This window comes from Orcinus orca, chromosome 16 (assembly GCF_937001465.1).
Source record: "Orcinus orca chromosome 16, mOrcOrc1.1, whole genome shotgun sequence".
NCBI classification, from domain to species: Eukaryota; Metazoa; Chordata; class Mammalia; order Artiodactyla; family Delphinidae; genus Orcinus; species Orcinus orca.
Window position 1 is genome coordinate 59,863,489 of NC_064574.1, and position 18,934 is coordinate 59,882,422.

Genomic DNA, 18,934 nt, shown 5'->3' on the forward strand with positions numbered 1-18,934 from the left:
AAATCAACTGACTCTAAATGTGAGAGCTTATTTCTGGACTTTCAGTTCTTTTCCATTGATCTAAATATCTGTCCTCATGGGAGTACCACACTGTCTTGATTACTGAAGTTTTTGTAGTAAGTTCTGGAATTGGGAAACGAGTCCTCCAGCTTTGTTCTTTTTTTCAAGACAGTTTGACTCTTCTGGGTCCCTTAAATTTCCATATGAATTTTAGGATAAGCTTGTCAGTTCTGTAAAAAAGGCACCTGGGATTTTGATAAGGGATTATGTTGAACCTGTAGATCAATGTGAGGGCTATTGTCATCTTTATAATATTACGTCTTCCTTTTTATGAACATGAGATGTTTTTCATTTATTTAGGTCTTCTTTGATTTCATTCAACAATGTTTTGTAGTTGTTGGAATACAAGTTTTGTACTTCTTTCGTTTCTGTGCTCATCCTTGAGCCAATCTCTGTGGCCAGAGGGAATATTGCAGTAGCTGGACCTGTCTCATGTGCCTGCTTCTGCAGCTGGAGTGGGGAGGGCAGCCCTTCCCCAACTACGTGCAATGGAAGTGAGGAACAGGAGATCTTTGAAAGGGTTATTATAGTCCTCTAAACAGAGGCGTGGAGGGGATGATTGCTGGGCAGGCAAAAATAAGAAAGAAGAAAAATTGGCTGTTATAAATTCTTACAATCACAGCCTCAGTGAAGGCATCTAAAGGGATACAGAGGCAATGGAGCCAGGATTTCAAAGGCCATTGTCCACTAGATTACCCCAGAAAAGAAGAGATGAAAGGAAATCACTGACATCTCCAGCATCTTAGGGTACAGAAGGGATTGTTTTTGGAATCTGACGTTCAGCAAAGACCTAAGACATCAAGGCTTCATCAAGGGCTTAAGACAAGGCCAGTTTAAGAGGATAGTAACAAAGAGTTAGCTGGGGAGGTGGGATCTCCTGCCTGGAAAACTTATACTAACCACACCTCCCTCCCAACCAACCCACCAAATCTAGTTGAAACCTGCTCATTCTTTGATCCCTTTCCTGGGGCTTGTCAGCACAACACACTATCTTCCTTCTAATTATCACCAATTTTGCATTCATTTCTCTGACTAGAGCGTGAAGACCACGTCTTTTGTGCTTATCAGTCACTGGGGATAATTATCATACTGAACCCATAGGTTATTGTGAAAATTAAATGGTCCAACAAAGAAGATAGTAATGATGGTAACACGTAGCCCCACTGAGTGCTTGCTTCGTGCCAGGCACTGCAACTACTACTCTTATCCCTCTTTCAGAGATTATAAAACGGAAGTAACTTTTCCAAGGCCACAGATCTAGGGAGCAGTAGAGCTGGGCTTCATACCCAGCTGGTCAGACCCCCCATCTCAGGTTCTTCACCACCAATTCGAAGCATTAACACAGGGCCTGGCACAGAGCTAGCCCTCAATACGGGTCGGCTGCTGTGTGTAGTCAGAGAAGGAGAATCTTTACTACTGCGCAGAGTCGCTGATGTTTGTGCACTGGCCCCATTGTCCCAGGGCTGGACCCTCAGTGACCAGGGTAGCAAGGAGCCCTCTACCTCATCCCTTCCTCCACACGTATTAGTGGGGGCAGAGCCAGCTGCTGTGGCGAATTTAAACCCCAGACTCTCAGTTTGTTCCTTGTTGACGTTATTGTCCCACGTTTGTGGTCAGAAGTGGCTTGTGCCTGGGCCCAAGGTCTTTCCATCCTGAGCCTTCATTATGCCCTGGGGCAGGGCTCAGCAAACTTCTTCAGTAAAGAGCTTTGACAGTAAATATTTTCGCCTTTGTAGACCCGATGGTCTGAGCAGCAACTACTCAGTCCTGTTGTTGTAGCATGAAAGCAGCTACAGACAGTGCAGAAACAAACCGGTGGACTGTGTTCCAATACCCTTCATCCACAGAAACAGGCAGCGGGCTGGATTTGGCCCATGAGCTCTCCTTTGCCGACCCTTAGGGCCTTGGAACACTTCACCAGGGGTAGAGAAGGGAGGAGAGAGTGTGAAAAAGACACGTCCACTTGTGCCTCGGCCCAAGAGTGGAGCATTGCTTCTCCTTACATTTGATTGGCAGGAGCTAGTCCCTCGGCCTCACGTAGATGCAGAAGGGGCTGGGGAGCAGAGCCTCTGTCTGGGTCACTGCTTTCCAGAAACAAGTTTCCCTCTTGGAGGAGGAGCATGCATTTGGGGGTCAGCCAGCTGGAGTCTCTACCCCATACCCCTGAGGCACCTCCCCATGCTGCAGTGAGTAAACTGGGAATGTCATGGGCCCCCAGTTTGAGATACATTTGCCTGTTTATTAAGTAGACAGGCCAGGGTTGGACTTCTGGTTCCTATTGTCCAATGGATGTTTGACCTTGGACAAGTTCTTCACCTCAGTGCCTCCATTTCCCCATCTGTCAAATGGGTCTAATAATAGTGCCTACCACCCAGGATGGGAGGATTAAACAAGGTAATATATGAAAACTGTTTACCCTTGAGCCTGGCACAGAGCTGTCAGTCCATGGCAGCTGTTGTCGTCACCGCCATCACCATCTGCAATTCTCTAAGCAGACACCAGGGGAGCTGACACCCAAGACACTCCCAGGAACCCTTCAGGAACCTCCTTTGAAGACCCCTGAACTCCATGAGATCAGAAGGCCCTTTGATTCTCGGGGACTCTGAGTCTAGGAGTCTGGGTTAAATCTTCGCTGCCAGGCAGGTCTGTGCTTCAGTGGCCCCATCTGTGCAGTGGGGTTGGCAACAGTTCTTCTGCCATCAGCACCTCAGCTGAGGCTGGAAGGGAGAAGGGCGGAGCACGTTTTGAAGGAGCGTTGCAGAGAAAGAGGAGGAGGGCAAAGTAATGTCCCCCAGGTCACTGCAGCACCCCCTGCAGACAGAGGTAGGAGAGACACCAGCCCTGAGCCGCCACCTCCCAGTACCGGTAGGGACCACTTCTGTTCACCGCCCGTTGGCCAGAACTGGTCCTGGGACCCCGCCTCACTGCAGAGGTTACTGAGAAATGGAACAGAGCATATAGATTTTTTGTGAGCACCAACTTCCTATGCTGTAGTCTTAGTCACCACTGGACCTCAGCCCCTGGCACAGTGGCTGGCACGTCGTGTTGGTTGAATAAATGCATGGTGACAGCACCCACTCTCATTTTACAGCTAAAGATGCTAAGACCTCGAGTTGGGACATGTCTTGACATGTGGCTCCTTATTGGACTCTGACTTTATTTTTACTTTGCTTCGGAGAGGAAAACTCCAGAGGCCTTGTCCAGGGTAAATCAAGTTCCCAAGTAAAACTTTAAAATAATCCCTTTATCCTCCCAACTTCATCTTATCCATTTGGTTTTATGATATTGTGATATAATAAGAAACGCACATTTGCTGTTTGTCCCTGGTTCCTGGCAGAGAGCTCATAAAACCCTTGCAATCTCCTGAGTGATAGGGGTGAAAGGAGCACCTTTTGGTACAATATTTGGTCTGACACAAGAGCTTCTAAGACCCTTAGAAATCCTGGAGTGATAAGAGTGGGGTTTTTGTATGCTAATGAAATGACTAGTGGCTGGAGCCCCAGATAGCTTCAGGATGGGGTCTGGTCCCCAGAAGGACGATGGCATGATTAGAAAGTTGGAACCTTTAGCCTCTGGGTAGGGAGAAGAGCTGGAGATGGAGTTATCACCAGTGGCCAATCATTTAATCAGTCACTGCTGTGTAATGGAATCTCCATAAAAATCCTAAATTCTGACGTTTGGAGAGTTTCTGAGTTGGTGAACACATGGAGGTGCTGGGTGGGAGGTGCACCCAGAGGGGGCACGGAAGCCCCGTTCCCCCCGCCCCCGCCCAGTACCTTGCCCTATGCATCTGTTCCATTCGGCTGTTCTTGAGTTGTATCCTTCATAATAAACCAGTAATCGTATGTAAGCGGTTTTCCTGAGTTCTCTGATCCATTCTAGCAAATTATCGAACCTGACAAGGGGGTCGTGGGAACCACTGATTTACAACCAGTTGGTTAGATGTCCCAGTGGCTCAGGCTTGCACTTGGCCTCCGAAGCGAGGGCAGTCTCATGGGGCTGAGCCCTTAGCTTGTGAGAGCTGATGCTAATTTCAGGTAGTTAGTGTCAGAATTAAGTCAAATCGGTGGATACCCATTTGGTATCCAGAAAGTTTGAGAATTGGTTGTTGGTGTGAAAAAAAACCCTCCACACATGGGGTGTCAGAAGCACTGACACCAGTAGATAAGTAGATAAAACAGTTGAGGTTTGTGTTCAACTCAGATGGCCTGAGCAGTAGGGCCCTGCCCTCTACCTCCTCATACCTCCAGCGTCCACCGTGGCACCAGGCACACGGTAGAGGCTCAGTGAAAGTTTTGGAAATGGATGGATTTTTTTTTTTCAGATTTTTTTGGATGTGGACCATTTTTAAAGTCTTTATTGAATTTGTGACAATACTGCTTCTGTTTTATGTTTTGGTTTTTTTTGGCCGTGAGGCATGTAGGATCTTAGCTCCCCGACCAGGGATCGAACCCGCGCCCCCTGCGTTGGAAGGTGAAGTCTCAACCACTGCACCGCCAGGGAAGTCCCTGGATGGATTTTTTGTAAACTTCCCCTGTGTAAACAAAGGAACAGCGTGGAACAGCAGAGTCGCTGGGCCTGGAAGTTGTCTGGACCTGGGTTAAAATTCTAGCTCTGACCACTCTAGCGTGACCATGGACAAGTTAACTCGTCTCTGTGAGTCGCAGTGCCCTTACCTGTGAAATGGAGAGACCACCGCCTCCCTGAGAATGTGTTTGGAGAGTTAAGAAAGATTCTGTATTCGGAATGTCTAGCCCCAGGTGGGTGTGCTGGGTGTTCAGTCTCTAGGAGTACAAGCAAGGGTAGAAGTCCCGAGGAGCGGGCCGTCGTGTATAGTCCCAGCCCTGCTCTGGAGGTTGGGCTGGGCCTCACCCCTTCCCAGGTGTCTGGGTTGTTTCTGTAGAAAGATGCTGGGCCCTTGGAAGCATGGAACCATCCCCACCCCGCCTCAGTAGCACAGCTTGGGGGGACTGAGTTTGCAGAGATCTGTTTTTGAAGACCTAATGATTTTATTCTCTTCCTTCTGATGGCCTGTGGACGTATGTTATTTCGTCTGCACCATCATATTCAAGCATGTGAGGTAGCTGCCAACTGATCTGAGAATCGAGAGATTTCACCTCACAACCCAGATTTGCCGCTTCCCTTAAAAAGCGGGGAGTGGCTCTGCAGGCCCCCGTCCCCCCGTCGCAGTGGTCTGCGGGAGCCTTCTTCGCCAGCATTGCTGTCGCTCTTGTGTCTCACGCATCAGGCCTTGGCCCTGGCCCTGCTTGTGCCCCTGGCCGCTGAAGTGTGGGTGTGGCTGGCGGGTGTTGGCCTCTGTCCGCCTGCTCTCGGGAGGGACGCAGCTGCCTCACCGCCTTCTCTTCCTTGGCTTTGAAGCCTGCTTGTCCCTCGCAGCCGTGTCCCACCTGAAGGGCCTCCCCGGAGGGCGTGACGGCTGAGCAGAGCTGAGGAAGATGGGCTCTCGAGTCCGTTCCTGTCCTGGCACCGCTGCCCCTCAGCTGTGTGGTCCTGGCCACAGTACTTAACTTCTGTGAGCCTCATCTGTGAAACGCAGTTGGAGTCAGCAATGATATTCATAAGCGTCTCAAGTCCTGGCATTCGACACGCACCGGCTGGTATTAACGTTTTGGCTCCATTTATGCCTCTCTTTGCCCAAACAGCCGTATCAGCCTGTGGCATCAGCAGTTAAGGATTTATACTGATCGTAGAGGCTACACCTAAGACAGAGATGGCCCCACGTAATGCCGCTGCTGCTGCCGCCAAAACCTTCCCTAAACCAGACCCTGTGTGACCATCGCACTTTCAACAGGCTGTGAAAGGGTCCCGGGCGTTGTGGGGGGACTCTCTTGGCGATGACGAGGAAGTGGCTCTGTGGGTGCCATCTGTCTGCCCAGCGATCCCCGCGTGGTCGGGAGCCAGCACAGGCAAAACAATTGCATGAGGAGAGAGAGGGGCCCCGTGGAGCCCGCAGGAAAGACTGGACGTAAAATATATGCGAGCACTCTGCATTTCTGGTTGGGCTTTTACAGCTCAGTCTCAGCCTCTGGAATTGTTGGACTTGGAGATTTTCAGAGCAGGGTACATCTGAACCCAGGATCCCGCTGGGGTCTTTGGGTCCAGTGGAGGGAGGTCCTGGCAGTAAACAGGTACAGACAGGAAAATGCCACATCTCTCCTTTTTGATTTTCCTCTTTGGACCTCACGTACAAAACAGCAAGTTCATGCTGTCGCCCAGCTCCTGATACGTGGATCTCACTGTCCACTCTGAAACCTTAAGCCTCAAGTTCATCATCTCTTATCCCGTCAGCCTCCTGCTCTTCTCGCTGCCACAAGTAGCTGCTCCGGTGTGTTTGGCTCAAGCTGTAAATTTGTGTGTTTCCTTCTAGAATATGTTGCATTATTCATGTTCTTAATTGATTTACGTGGCATTGTGCTAGAGTCTTCATTCTTTCCCTGTTTTCACCCAGCATCCTGTTTACGCTCTGCTCGTGTGGCCGTGTATGCCTGTGCTTTGCTTCCGTAACTGATCAGTATGTTTGGGGGAGTGTATCCACCACAGTCCGCTTGTCCTTTACTCCAGAGATGCCGCCAAGTGGCTCCTGATTCCTCCGCACTCAGACGCAGCGCGGCAGCCAGTCTCCTTGTATGTGACCCTTATGGTCCATGTGAGAATTTCTCTGGGATAGATACTCAGGCTGGAATTGCTGGGCCGCGTAGTGTACCTTTTTTTGTTTGTTTTTTTTTTAATTTTATTGAAGTATTGTTGATTTACAGTGGGTCATGTAGTGTACTATATTTAATTTGACCAAATACTGCCAGACTAAAGAATATGGTAGTTTTAAAGGCAGAGGAACCTGAATTGTGTCTGCTTCTAAAAAGGAAATCACGTGTGTTGAGTGTCTACTGTGTCCTGGGAACACATTAACTCATTTGATCACACAGTAATCCTCTGGGACAGGCACTCTTAACATGTGTGTTGCACAGGTGGAGGAATTGAGGTCCAGAGAGGTGGAGTGACTTACTCAGGGTCACCCAGCTAGACAGTCGCTGGGATGAGCCTGGCTCCGCATGATTCTTGTGGACATACCATGCTGCTTTCCTAAAGAATCCCAGGTCCTAGGCCTGGCTTCCGTAAATTTGTAGAAAGCGTTCTAAGTTAAGGAGCATCTAATTAGATCAGACGTCTGAAATTGGTGGCTTTGTGTGCCCTGCACTCTTGTTTTGTTTGATCCACCTGGTCTTTAAATCTTTTATAATTTTCAGTATTTAAAAATCTGGGATTTCACAGAAAAATCGAGGTGACCTGGCAACAGTGGGCCCACTTTCCCATGAGGCAGCAGTTGCTGGGATTAAAGTCGTGGCTGACCCTGTCCCCACCGGCCCCTCCTGGCCCTGGAGCTTGCAGCTCTGGGAAGAGGCATTTTTGCACGAGGGCAAGGACTTTATTTTCCGCTCTTGAGTTCTTCCCAGTAAGTGCATGAACCAGCCTTTCGCCCGTCCCCGACTCAGCTGTCCAGCCTGCAGTTTCCCTTGGCTGCAAAGTCAATAACAGAGAAAAATAGGCTTTAGCTGTGACAGAGCCTGCTGCTCTCCTGCCAGGAGATCATTTGTTGTGTCCTATCTGGGACCCAGCCTGTGCCAGGCACCACGGAGGGTGGAAGAGACATTGCAGATGGGCTCCCACCTGTGGCGGACAGGCCACCGTATCCAGCCCATCTTGAGCAACAGAGGCTGCTATGAAGCTTCTGTCCGTAACCCCCCCTCCCACAGAAGGTGGGGTTCTGATGGTAGGAAGACGAGACTTCATCCAGACACAAATACGTAGCTCTGTGCTAAGAGGAGAGTTTTTAGAGCCATGGTATTTGGTTCACCCCATGTGAACTGAAGGACTACTTTGTTTTTTTAATTCCTGTTTTTAACAAAGCTGTAGGGCTCCTGCTGTTGTGAACACATTGACCCTAAGAGCCAGGACAGCATCCTGCTTATGGGCTGAACTCAAGACAGACATGGCTCTAAATCCCAGCTCTATTCCTCCCTAGCTGGGTCACCTTACTTCTTGGAGCCTCAGTTTCTTCATCTGCAAAATGGGAATATTAGTATCTACTGTACAGAGCTGTAACAGGGGTACATTGAAATAATTCAGGTAGACACTCCACATAGTGCTCAGCACGTAGTAAACTGGCAATAAAGGGTATTACTATTATTATTATCGTCACTTTGAGAAGCACATGGGCGGAGAATGTCAATGTACCTTGAGCCCTGGAGGTGGGGGTGGGGGCGTGGGGGCGTGTTCCTTTTCTGAAATAGAGGCTTGCTTTCTTTCCTGTGTTTGCAGTCAAGGTATGGAATGGGCATGCCTTCATTGCAGGTGGGGGTCAGGACCTATCTTCTGTTCTGACATTTAGCGTAATTCACTGACATCACGCAAGTGCTGTTTTACAGTCCCGAAGCTCTGTCACACATTGTGTTCCCTCCTGGAGCTGCCCAGCCCTGAGGGTCTGATCTGTTTCCCCCATTTTTGAGTAAGGTATCGTGAGCAATGGGGCTTGTCCGTAGCCTCACTCGGGGCTTTTTGAGCAGAGGAGGAGGGTCTCTTGGGTCAGCGGGAAGCACAAGCTTGGATTTGGTGTGGCACTAAGCCCCTGGCCTTTCTCGTGAAGCAAGTGTGGAGAGGACTTTGGGGTCCGTGGTGTCCCCTTGAGTCTGCCCTTTCTCTTCCTGTCACAGGCAGCGTCTCACCCAGAGGCCATCAGAGCCTTGGGCCTGCCGACAGGGTCGTACAGCTTCCTGTGTGTCGTATGGGAAGTCCTGTTTCAGATATGATGGGGGAGGTAGAGGCAGTTAGGTCTTCAGTAGCCCCTTGCCCTTCCCACGGGAGCATTAGCATATGCCATTGATGGAGCCAGAGGACCTGGCTCCCTAATTTTCCAGATCCATGGGCTTGGGCAAGGCTCTTCCTTTCTCTGCACCTCTGATTCCTCATCTATGACACGGGGGTGATAGTAGAACCTACCTTGGAAAGTCGTTTTGTGGATGAAACCAGATGGATAGGTGTAAAGGACTTAGTAGGCACTCAAAAGTCAGCCGCTGCTGCTGCCGCTGTTATTGTTGTTCTTGCTGTCGTTCTTTATGCATCTATTGTGAGGATGTGTTTAGCTTCTTGGGAGTTTCTGTTACCCGTTAGAAAGCTGTAGGGGGGGGCGGTGTTCATGGTTTTCTTTGCCTTCCCCACACACAGTGTTCCGCACAAAATAGGTGGTGGCGATTTAACAAGTCAGTGCAAAAACAGGAGTAGGGTTTGGATCAGAAAGTCCACAGTTTGAATTCTGGCCCTTCCCCTTTCCGTATGGCCTTGCAGAGTGTGAGTAGCCTCTTCAACTGTCTGTCACCGCCTCCCTCCCCCACCCCGTCCCTGTGCAGCAGGGATGAGCCTGCCTGGGGTGCCCAGTGGTTTAGGGGGTTATATGCACTCCCAGCTATAAATGTGCCTCCTGGCTGTAAAAAGGTCACTGCCTTTAAGAAATGTTGATCTTCTCTTTTAAGTAAATATTATTGAAAATGTTACCAGGTGAATAGGAGCAAGGGCTCTGATGTTGAACCACCTCAGCTCAAATCCCAGCCCCATCACGTTCTCCTTGTTGGCTTTGGGCTTTGATGGCATGTAACATCTCTGAGCCTCAGTTTTCCCAGCTGCGAAATGGGGATAATAATTCCAGCCTCACTGGAGGCCACAGGAGTAAATAGCTAAACTCATGGAAAGCACATAGAGGGATCCATGTTACATGGCAGGCATCCAATCGTCAACTCCTTTCTATTCCTGCCCTGAGTCTTCATCTCCGGGCCTCCTGAACCCCCAGCGTGTGCACCTGGTCTCTCTCCCAGACCCTCTGCACTGACTTCATGACTTACCACCTGCCTCTTTCCAAAGCCTGGCTGCTTCAGTCCGTACGCCGCCCCCCACCCACTGAGAAGATTTCACCCCACACCCTGAGCCCGGGCTCTCCTCACTCCCTTTAGTCGCTCCGTCTGGATGCCTTTCCTCCCGTCACCGTCTGCTGAAATCCCACCCACCCCTCCAGACCCAGGCCGGAAGTGCCTGCTGATTCCCAGCAGCCCAGCTCAGAGGGAGCACCCCCCCGGCCCCAGGAGCTCTCCTCCTGTCTGCCACAGTTCTGTCACTGGCCTCCCGGCCTGTTGTCCACCACTGGCCCATGAGCTGACACCAGGACGTGTCATCTCATCTCGGGGCCCCCAGCACAGGGCCTGGCCTGTCCCTGTCGGAAGAAGGAAGGGGCTCTCAATTGCGACCTCTGTGAGGGCATCTGTCCTGCTCACCTTCTCTCGCACCTGCTCATCACAGGCCCTGGTGTGGGGTGGGCGCCCGGGGCAGGCGTGGATGGGCAAGTGGAACCTCCTCTACTCTGGTGTCTGGTAGATGCTGGAACATATGAATGAGTGAGATGCCATTCATGCCTTTAGGGCAAGAACTGGGTGTTTTTTCATCCCAACTAACTGGGCCTGGCAGGAGAGGTGTCAAATAAATGTTTGCTTGGATAGATAACTGTGTAATATCTCCGGGACTCAGTAAATGTTTCAAGCAGGAGACGCTGAGCTCCCCAGGGCTAGGCCTGTTTCCTGTCTTTCTCTGTCCATCCCAGCCCGTTACCAAGCTACTTGCTTGGTAAATGGTGGCCCAGCTGAGTCGCCGGGGGTAAAGTAATTCAATTAACAGGACTTTGCTTCCCTGTCCCTGTAGGAGGGGCAGTGACTCTCCCTCTAAATTAGTGGGTATCTGTTGAGGTTTAGGGCCTGAATTTCTCACCAAGGGTGCCTTAGAGACACATGGGCCTTCCTTTCCCCTCCTCTGCCATCCCCTCCCCGAAACTGCTCCAGAGAAAGCCCTCCTCCTTCCCCTCTCATTCACACCTGGTACCATCCAGCTGCTCACTACTTGGAAAAGAACTTGTTAAACAAAACTTGTTTAAAGCAGCCAGGCTGCTCCCCATCTGTTTGACCCAGACGAGAACATCAGGACCTCCATCCTGACCCCCTGGAGCCCACTCTCAGCGTAAAGGTTAGGAGGAGACTTCCCTTTTTTAAGTTCACGATTTTATTATTTCTGAGTTAAGCAAGTGAAGATATTTGGTGTAGTTTTGCTAAAATCACCCAATCAGACGCTTATCAGAGGGGCTCAGTGATGTTTGGGAAGCTGCTACGAGGGTCCTTCGTGCCCGGCCATTCATTGCTCTCAGGGGTCTCCGTCCAGAGTGTTTAGAGTGGCAACAGCAGTCATTGTCTCTTTTCAGGTTGCCATTAACAAGTGCATGATGGTCACCCTAGAAACAACCCTCAGGTGTGAGTGTTGGGAACCCAGGCATCACCCTTGTAACAAAGCCGAGTTCATGGGTTGCAGCGTTTGCCCCAGGATGACAGGATTGGGCCTGCGGTTCAGATGAGCTGCACCCACACCTCACAGCCGACCCACACTTGAAAGAGGAAGGGCAGATTTCAGCATTCCAGGGACAGAATAGAGTGACCGGGACAAAAGAGGGCTTTTTAAAACCGAAGCATCTTCTTTCCATTCTCATGGAAGGAAGAGCTGATTGTCACTCTCTTGCTTAAAATACCCGTGGCCCTGAGGGTAGAGTCCAGATTCTCTAAAGTGACTTCCCAGGTCTGCCCCTGCCCTCCCGCAGCTCCCTCTCTCTCGGTGCCCCCTCTGATCCTCAGTCCCATGGTTCCTTCTGGCTGCGGTCTTTAGAATCTCCGGGTGGTCCTTTCCCTCTGTCTTAGAGCAGAGCACAGGCTTACTGGGGCCGAGTCCTGTCTGCACCCCTCGGTCGTTAGTGTCTGGGCACTGGCCCTTACCCGCTCTGAGTCTCATCTTCTCTCTCTGACATGGGAATACTAAAAAGTACCTATCTCAGTGGGCCTCTGAGAATTCAATAAAATAACATGTAAGTGTGATCAGCCCAGTGCCCGGCAGAGAAAATGCTTGGTAAAAGCTAATAGTAACACTTTCTCCCCCTCCTGCTGCTGCTGCTGCTATTATGATAACTATTACATCACACGATCCCTGGGGAGGGCCCACATGCCCGTGTGCTCCCTACACACCCCCGCAGCAGACCTTGTGCGCACCTTTATCCTGTGTTCCTGGCTTTATAGTGTTGTTTTGTAATGATCTGTCTTTTCCATCGACTGTAAGCTCTGTGAAGGCAGGATCCGAGTTGCATTTATTCCCTCACTCACAGCACCTGGCTCACAGGGGGCCCCCGAGGAGTATCTGTCAAATGAATGAGTGCATTGAATAAACGAATGCAGGATTCCAACCCATCAGCACGTCCCACCTGGGTCGTTGACTCTGAACTAGAACTCGAAGTCATTCGCTAATGCTGGGCTCCTTGGGAAGCTAGTCATTGTTCTGGAATTCTCGAGCCATTGAGGTGCCCTGAGATCAGCTGATTCTGCAGCAGCCTTTCTCGACAGGGCCCTGAGCTGCCTGCTGTTCCTGATGGACAGGACCTTCCGTTTATTTTATAAAACACCATGATAGGGCTTCCCTGGTGACGCAGTGGTTGAGAGTCCACCTGCCAATGCAGGGGACACAGGTTCGTGCCCTGGTCTGGGAGGATCCCACATGCCACGGAGCGGCTGGGCCCGTGAGCCGTGGCTGCTGAGCCTGTGCGTCCGGAGCCTGTGCTCCGCAACGGAAAAGGCCACAGCAGTGAGAGGCCCACATACCGCAAAAACAAAACAAAACAAAAAACACCATGATATCCTTAGATGAAAATAAAAAGGAACTCTGGAAGTGCAGAATCGTGGGGAAGGTCCCCTTCAAGAGGCAGAATGTGGTCTAGAAAGCACTGTTGTCAGGAACGGCCCAGGAAAGAAAATGTCACAAAGCACAGGGGGCAGGGGGTCTGAGCATCGGTTCCAGGAACTGTAGCTCGTCATCTTGTTCACAACATTCCATCATTTTAAAAATAGCTCTTATTCATTTGATGGCGTCTTTATCTTGTTGAAGCTCAAAATAAAACTAACCTTTTCTGGAGGGGAAAAAAAACACTCCCATGAAAATAGTCCCGAATGTTCTTTTTTATTTTTTTTATTTACTTATTTTTTTTGCGGTACGCGGGCCTCTCACTGTTGTGGCCTCTCCCGTTGCGGAGCACAGGCTCCAGACGCGCAGGCTCAGCGGCCACAGCTCACAGGCCAAGCCGCTCCGTGGCATGTGGGATCTTCCCAGACCGGGGCACAAACCTGTGTCCCCTGCATCGGCAGGCGGACTCTCAACCACTGCGCCACCAGGGAAGCCCCTGAATGTTCTTTTTTAAAGCGAGGACAAACTCCCAGTTCTATTATTAGTCCTCAACCATAATTGACAATACTATTATGATAGGAGAGCCGCACAAGACGACAGCAGGGCCACGGGCAGCGAGGACTCATTAAGCGGCCACCAGAGGCGTCTGGCAGATTCCACGAGCTGGGCTTCGGTCCAGCCCATCGCTTCTAATGCTGCGTTTTGGCTGCCGCCTTAGGAGCGCAACCAAAAAACTCACAAACGTTCCTTGGCCCTTTAAGTGCTGGCCCCTACCCAGCGGGGCAGGCCCTATGTGGACGCTCATGTCCTCCCAGGGGTCCTGGGTGACAGACGGGGTCCCTGCAGGACCAGCTCCCTGTCTTTGCTCACTCGTTACCCGTTGTCTGCCCTTTACTCCCTGCCCACGGGGAGCTGGGGGCCAGGGGGCGCGCTTGCAGCTGCTTCTGTCCATCCTCCTCCCGGGTCAGGGGGCTTTGTCGTCTCTGTTCTGGCCTTGCTCTCCCCGGCGGCCTGCCTTGCTGCTCCTCAGTCCACCTCCCACATTTCTAAGTTCCTGCAACAAATGCTGATGGGGCTGCTGTGATCTCCAGGACGTGGGGCGTGTTGCTGGGGTGGGGCGGCCGTGAAGGGAAGTGGTCGGCAGGGCACGCTGGGGCCACGTGGAGAAGGTTCCTGCGAGCCACGCTAAGGGTTTAGATGTGCGTGTTGGGAGGGGGCAGAGTTCATGGGACGCCACTGAAGAATTCCAAGCAGGGGAGTGGCGTGGAAGAGCTCTCTGCCTCAGGCTGCTCTGGCTCATTCCCCACCAACAGTCTTTCCAAATGCACCCCCTGGGTCCCACCCCCATCAGCTTCTTTCTTGGTCCACAAGGCTCCAGCTCCAGCCCTGGGGAACCCCAAGCCTAGCCACGCGGGCCTGCCTTCCGCTGCTCCCGTAAGCTACACTCCTTCTGCCTTCGGCCTTTGCGTTTGCTGTTCCCTCCGCCTGGCATGCCCTTCCTCCACTGAGGGCACCCACCTAGACCCCTGACAGGTGTCTGTCCTCCAAGAGCTGCTGGAGCAGCACCTTCAGGAGGCCTCCCCTGAGTGAAACGCTCTCTCCGTTCCTCGTGCAAACCTCCAGCGCGCTTCCCTGATCACACATGGATGGCAACGTCCCAGCACTTGCCCCTGCCTGGCTCCCCACTGTCTCTGTCTGCCTGCCTGTCTCCACCCCGTCATACACATAGAAACTCTCTGAGGAAAGCTTCCTGGCTGAACGTCCAGAATCATCAGCTTCTGTCGCAGAGCCTGGCGGGCGATGCTGGCTACCGGGCGCTTAGCCTCGGCTGCCATGAATGACGTAGGCACCATCCTAATCCCCAGTTTACAGGTGAGAAACCCCAGCTCTGCGTGGTTTAGCTGCCAGATGGCAGAGCTGGCCAATGGCAGTGCAGGCCGTTCTTCTGCCTGAGGGAACGTCACCTGGAACGTGGTCACCTGGAACGTGATCGTCTCACAGGGTGGCTCTTGGATGGCTCTGTAGGGCCTCAGGCAATCCAGGTGGTACAAATTCGGGGTCCCACAGAGGCCAGGCCGGGGACGGGACTGAGGGGAGGAGGCTGGGTGGGATGGTAGCCCTGTGCTTCCAGTAATGAGGGCCATTTCTCAAGGGAGGCCAGAAACCTGGATCTGAGGCAGATACACCTTGGTTTTAATGTTTTCAGGCCATTCAAGCTGTTAGCAGCTTGTGGTGAAAAAGGCACCACCATCTTCACCTTTTGGTCAGAACCCACCTGATCCCCGAGGGGGAATCTGATCTGAACGAGGCTGCGTTCAACCTGCTGGAGAATTGCCAGCTTCATTCTGGGATGGAGTCCGCCCCTTTTTAAGAAATCCCAGAAGCAGTAGGCACATTTGAAAATTGAAACGTTCAAACACCGACCAGGTATGAGGTAACACCAACAAATTATCGTTCATTTTGTTCGAGGTGATCATGGTATTGTGGTTCAATCGGAAAATGTTCTTAGTATTTTAGAAATACACCTTGAAGTGTTGAGGGGTAAAATGTCACGATGACTATAATTTACTTTGAAACACCTTCGCAAAAAGGTAAAAATGATGTAATGTGGAAAAGGATTAAGACTTTATTAGATAAAGGGTCATGGGGGTTCATTATACCATTCGCTCTGCTTTTTGCCCTAATTTGAAATTTTCATAGTAAAAAATGAAATGACAGTAATGGGAAAGAACATAGGCTTCCTTGAGTTGTTCTGAGATCTTCCCGGCCCCACTGCGTCCTGCCAAGTTGTGTGCGGCCACTCGAGGTGTCCATACCTCCAGGATCATATTGAGCCCCAAAGGCAGGACATCTAGGCAGAGGCTGGCCGTCAGCATACCCATCCCCTCAGTGACTCGCTTCCTTCTGCTACAGCTGACGGGCAGGTGCAAGTTCTGTGAACTGCATCTTGGCTGGGAGACACCTGCAGTTTAGAGGACCTGTAGATTTTTCTTATGTAAATTGGAGAGTGTCTTCTGGATTGAGGGCAGCTCTCACTGCTCACCCATTGATGACCTGGGACCCTGCTCAGCCGCCTGCAGGTCTTGAGCCCCAGGGCAAGTTTCTTACCCTCCCTGAGCCTCCGCTGTGCTGTAAAGATGCAGTGCTAGGAAAGTGCTGAGCGCAGAACGTGAATAAAGACTCCACAAATACCATCGCTTGTTCTGAACAGCTCAGGTAGAAATTGCTCGGCTGTCAAACTCAGATTACTGCCATGTTGGGTTTTCTCAGGAGCTGGCTGGGGTTTCCAGGGACTGCCTAGCTTGAGGAATCAGTAGGATTTGTGATTCCTCCAGGGTGATAACCTTTCTGCCAAGTCCCTGTTGGCCCTGGGACCTGGGCGAGAAGAGGCCCAGGTGAAAATGGGCAGATTCGACTCCTGGGTAGGATCCTCTGACCTTCCCTTTGGGGGATCCTCACCTTCCTAGGACCCCATAGCCCAGCCCAGCCCCACAAGCAGCACAGGGAGCCATCCCCAGCCTTCCCTTGGTGCTTAGAGAGTTTTGAGCGTCCCCCCCCCCCGAAAAAGGAGAAATCTCCACGAGTTCTTCCAGGGATGATTAGCCCCTTTCTCGCCTTCCTGCAGCAAAGCCTCTCGAGCTATCCTTGAGGGTATCTTGTACAGATTGAAAACCAGGCCCGATTAGCTCCTTTGGTCACTAACCTGGCATATTGACCACCTTCCCAAGGAGGAGCGTCTAATTGCTTAACGATGGGTTGAAACTTGGAGGCCGTGGAGCGGACTCTGGTATCAGATGGGTGAGCGGAGCCGGAGTGGCTGAGCTCCAGCTGAAGACCCATGGCTCTCCTAGCCTGGTGCCTTCACTCCCCGCACTCAGCGCCCCTCCAACCAAGCTGCAGGAGATTTCAGCCCCAGACGGGGACTGCGCTGGCGGTCAAGTTGGAGCGGCCAGCAGCAGTGTTTGAGCGCTGTCCCCCTCTGGAGAAACGTCTGGCTGAGGCAGTGCATCAGGGGGTGGTTTCGGGTGAGAGGACCTTGATGTGACCTTGAAGTGGCCCCCAGGGATCAGCGGCTGCTCTGTGTTCCTTCCTCCCCCCGGTACTCGGAGGAGGATTGCCAGATGAAAGACGGGATACCCAGTGAAATCGGAATTTCAGATAAACAATGGATAATTTCTTAGTATAAGTGTATCCCAAATATTACATGGAAAGGGTTTATTGTACAGGCCATACTTGAACCCTGAAAATTATCAAGTCATGAATTATTGAATACGGAGTCATGAATAGTGAGAAATTCATTGTTTATCTGAAATTCAGATTTCACGGGGCATCCTGGCTTTTTATTTGCTAAGTCTGACAACACTTAAGAGGGAATCTCCCTGCTGTGCTCCAGCCCTCGGCAGGGCCTCGTGGGGAGGGCATGTCCTCGGATGTCTCTGAGCACATGGGCTCATTCTGCACACCGTTCCCGAGCCCCAGGCTGGCGGGAGGTGGAGAGGGGGGATGACTGTACTGCTCCGTCTCTGGGGCCTCGTGGGCGAGCGGCCCGGCCCCGCTCTGGGCTACAGTTTCCTCGTGTGTCCTGTGAGGCTTCTCGTGTCCCTGTGAAGCTGAGTGACCCTGTTCCTTCTGCCGCCCTCGCTCTGCTCTCCCCTGTTCACCCCACTCAGCCTTCAGTCTGGAAGGAGCGTCACTTCCTCAGAGAAAGCCTTTCCTGCCCCACACCCGCCCTGGTTTCCTGGTTCTAAGCCAGGCCCCCAGGGCAGCTGCACATGAGCAGGACAGGCTCCAGGCTCTGTGGGTCCCAGGGCAGCAGGCAGATGTGAGGTCCCTCGTGCCAAAATGATTGAGTTTCAACATGAGGACAGCAGATCACCACACAGGTTGAGTTCTGACCCTGAGGGACTGACCAGAGCACACGCCTAGGAGCTGGCCCTGCCTACGAGAGCCAGGCAGACACAGGGGTGGGTGGCAGTGTGAGTCTGGAGGGTCCTGAGCGCGGATCTGGGGCCCTGTGCCTGCCTCGGGGCGCACTGAGCAGCCCCGGCCTGGAGTAGCCCTGGGGGTGGGACTGCGCTGCTACCTCTCCTAGTTTTTCAGAGAAAATGGAATTTGCTTATTAATGAAATCTTTCTTAAATAGTGGCAACTGATTCATATTTCAGAAAATTCCCATGAAGGCAAAGTTAAGCATCCTCTCTGGAGGGTGGCACTGAGTGTGATGAATAGTTACATGCTGACCTGTGTGGTCACTGGATTTACTGGTGTCTCCCCCACTGGCCCCGTGACCTCCACCAGGGCCACAGCAGTGACCCTGTGTGTTTATGGTCTGTCCCGGGTCCCAGCACCATACTCGGCACGTTGCAGGTGCTGAGATTTCATTCATTCCTGGGAACACACTGTAGGAAGTTTTGTGGACCTGCCTTCCCCCACTTAACAATAATACTATCACGAGCATCTCCCATTATTAAACGTGATCATACGTGTAAAGCCTGAGGCACCCCTTGCACTCGCTCTGGGTGGTGATGATTGATGGTTGCGTGTTCTCCGGGTCGTCCGTCTCCGAGTGGGTGAGGAAAGCATAGCTGAGCACACCTGTCTGTCCGTCTTCCCAGGACGCCAAGTTTGTGGAGGAACGCAGGAAGCAGCTCCAGAACTACCTGCGCAGCGTCATGAACAAAGTCATCCAGGTGGTCCCCGAGTTTGCCGCCAGCCCCCAGAAAGAGACCCTGGTCCAGCTGATGCCCTTCTTTATGTGAGTACCAGCTGCGTTCACGTGCTCCGCCCCACACCTTCCCTCTCCGGCGGTTGCATGTGTCTGCGTCCTGGACACCCCAGGACCCGGCTGTGCCCCAGAGCCTGCGAGGTGCTGATGTGGAGACTTGGGTCAAGGCATCTGGGGGTTTAAAGGGCTCACGAGAGAATGAGCCCACGAGTGAGCATTGTCGATTTGAGGCTCGCGAAAAACGCAGGGCTCTGTGGTTTTATACTTTGGTACATTTTGATCAAAGGAAAGCTTGCAGCTCACAGGTATTCCAGAGCTAAAGTGGTCT

General features: G+C 51.8%; 1 protein-coding gene across 5 annotated transcripts in view; it reads left to right on the plus strand.

The window, feature by feature from the left end:
- SNX29 (sorting nexin 29) overlaps positions 1-18,934 on the plus strand; it is a 551,964-nt gene that overhangs the window by 474,588 nt on the left and 58,442 nt on the right. For 4 of the 5 annotated variants that reach the window (XM_033428786.2, XM_004270168.4, XM_049699767.1 and 1 more), the window contains one exon: positions 18,497-18,636. The exons of the other annotated variant lie outside the window; for it this stretch is intronic. In XM_033428786.2, coding sequence (XP_033284677.1) covers positions 18,497-18,636 — 140 coding nt within the window. The remainder of the gene's footprint in view (positions 1-18,496; positions 18,637-18,934) is intronic. 5 annotated transcript variants of the gene reach the window in all.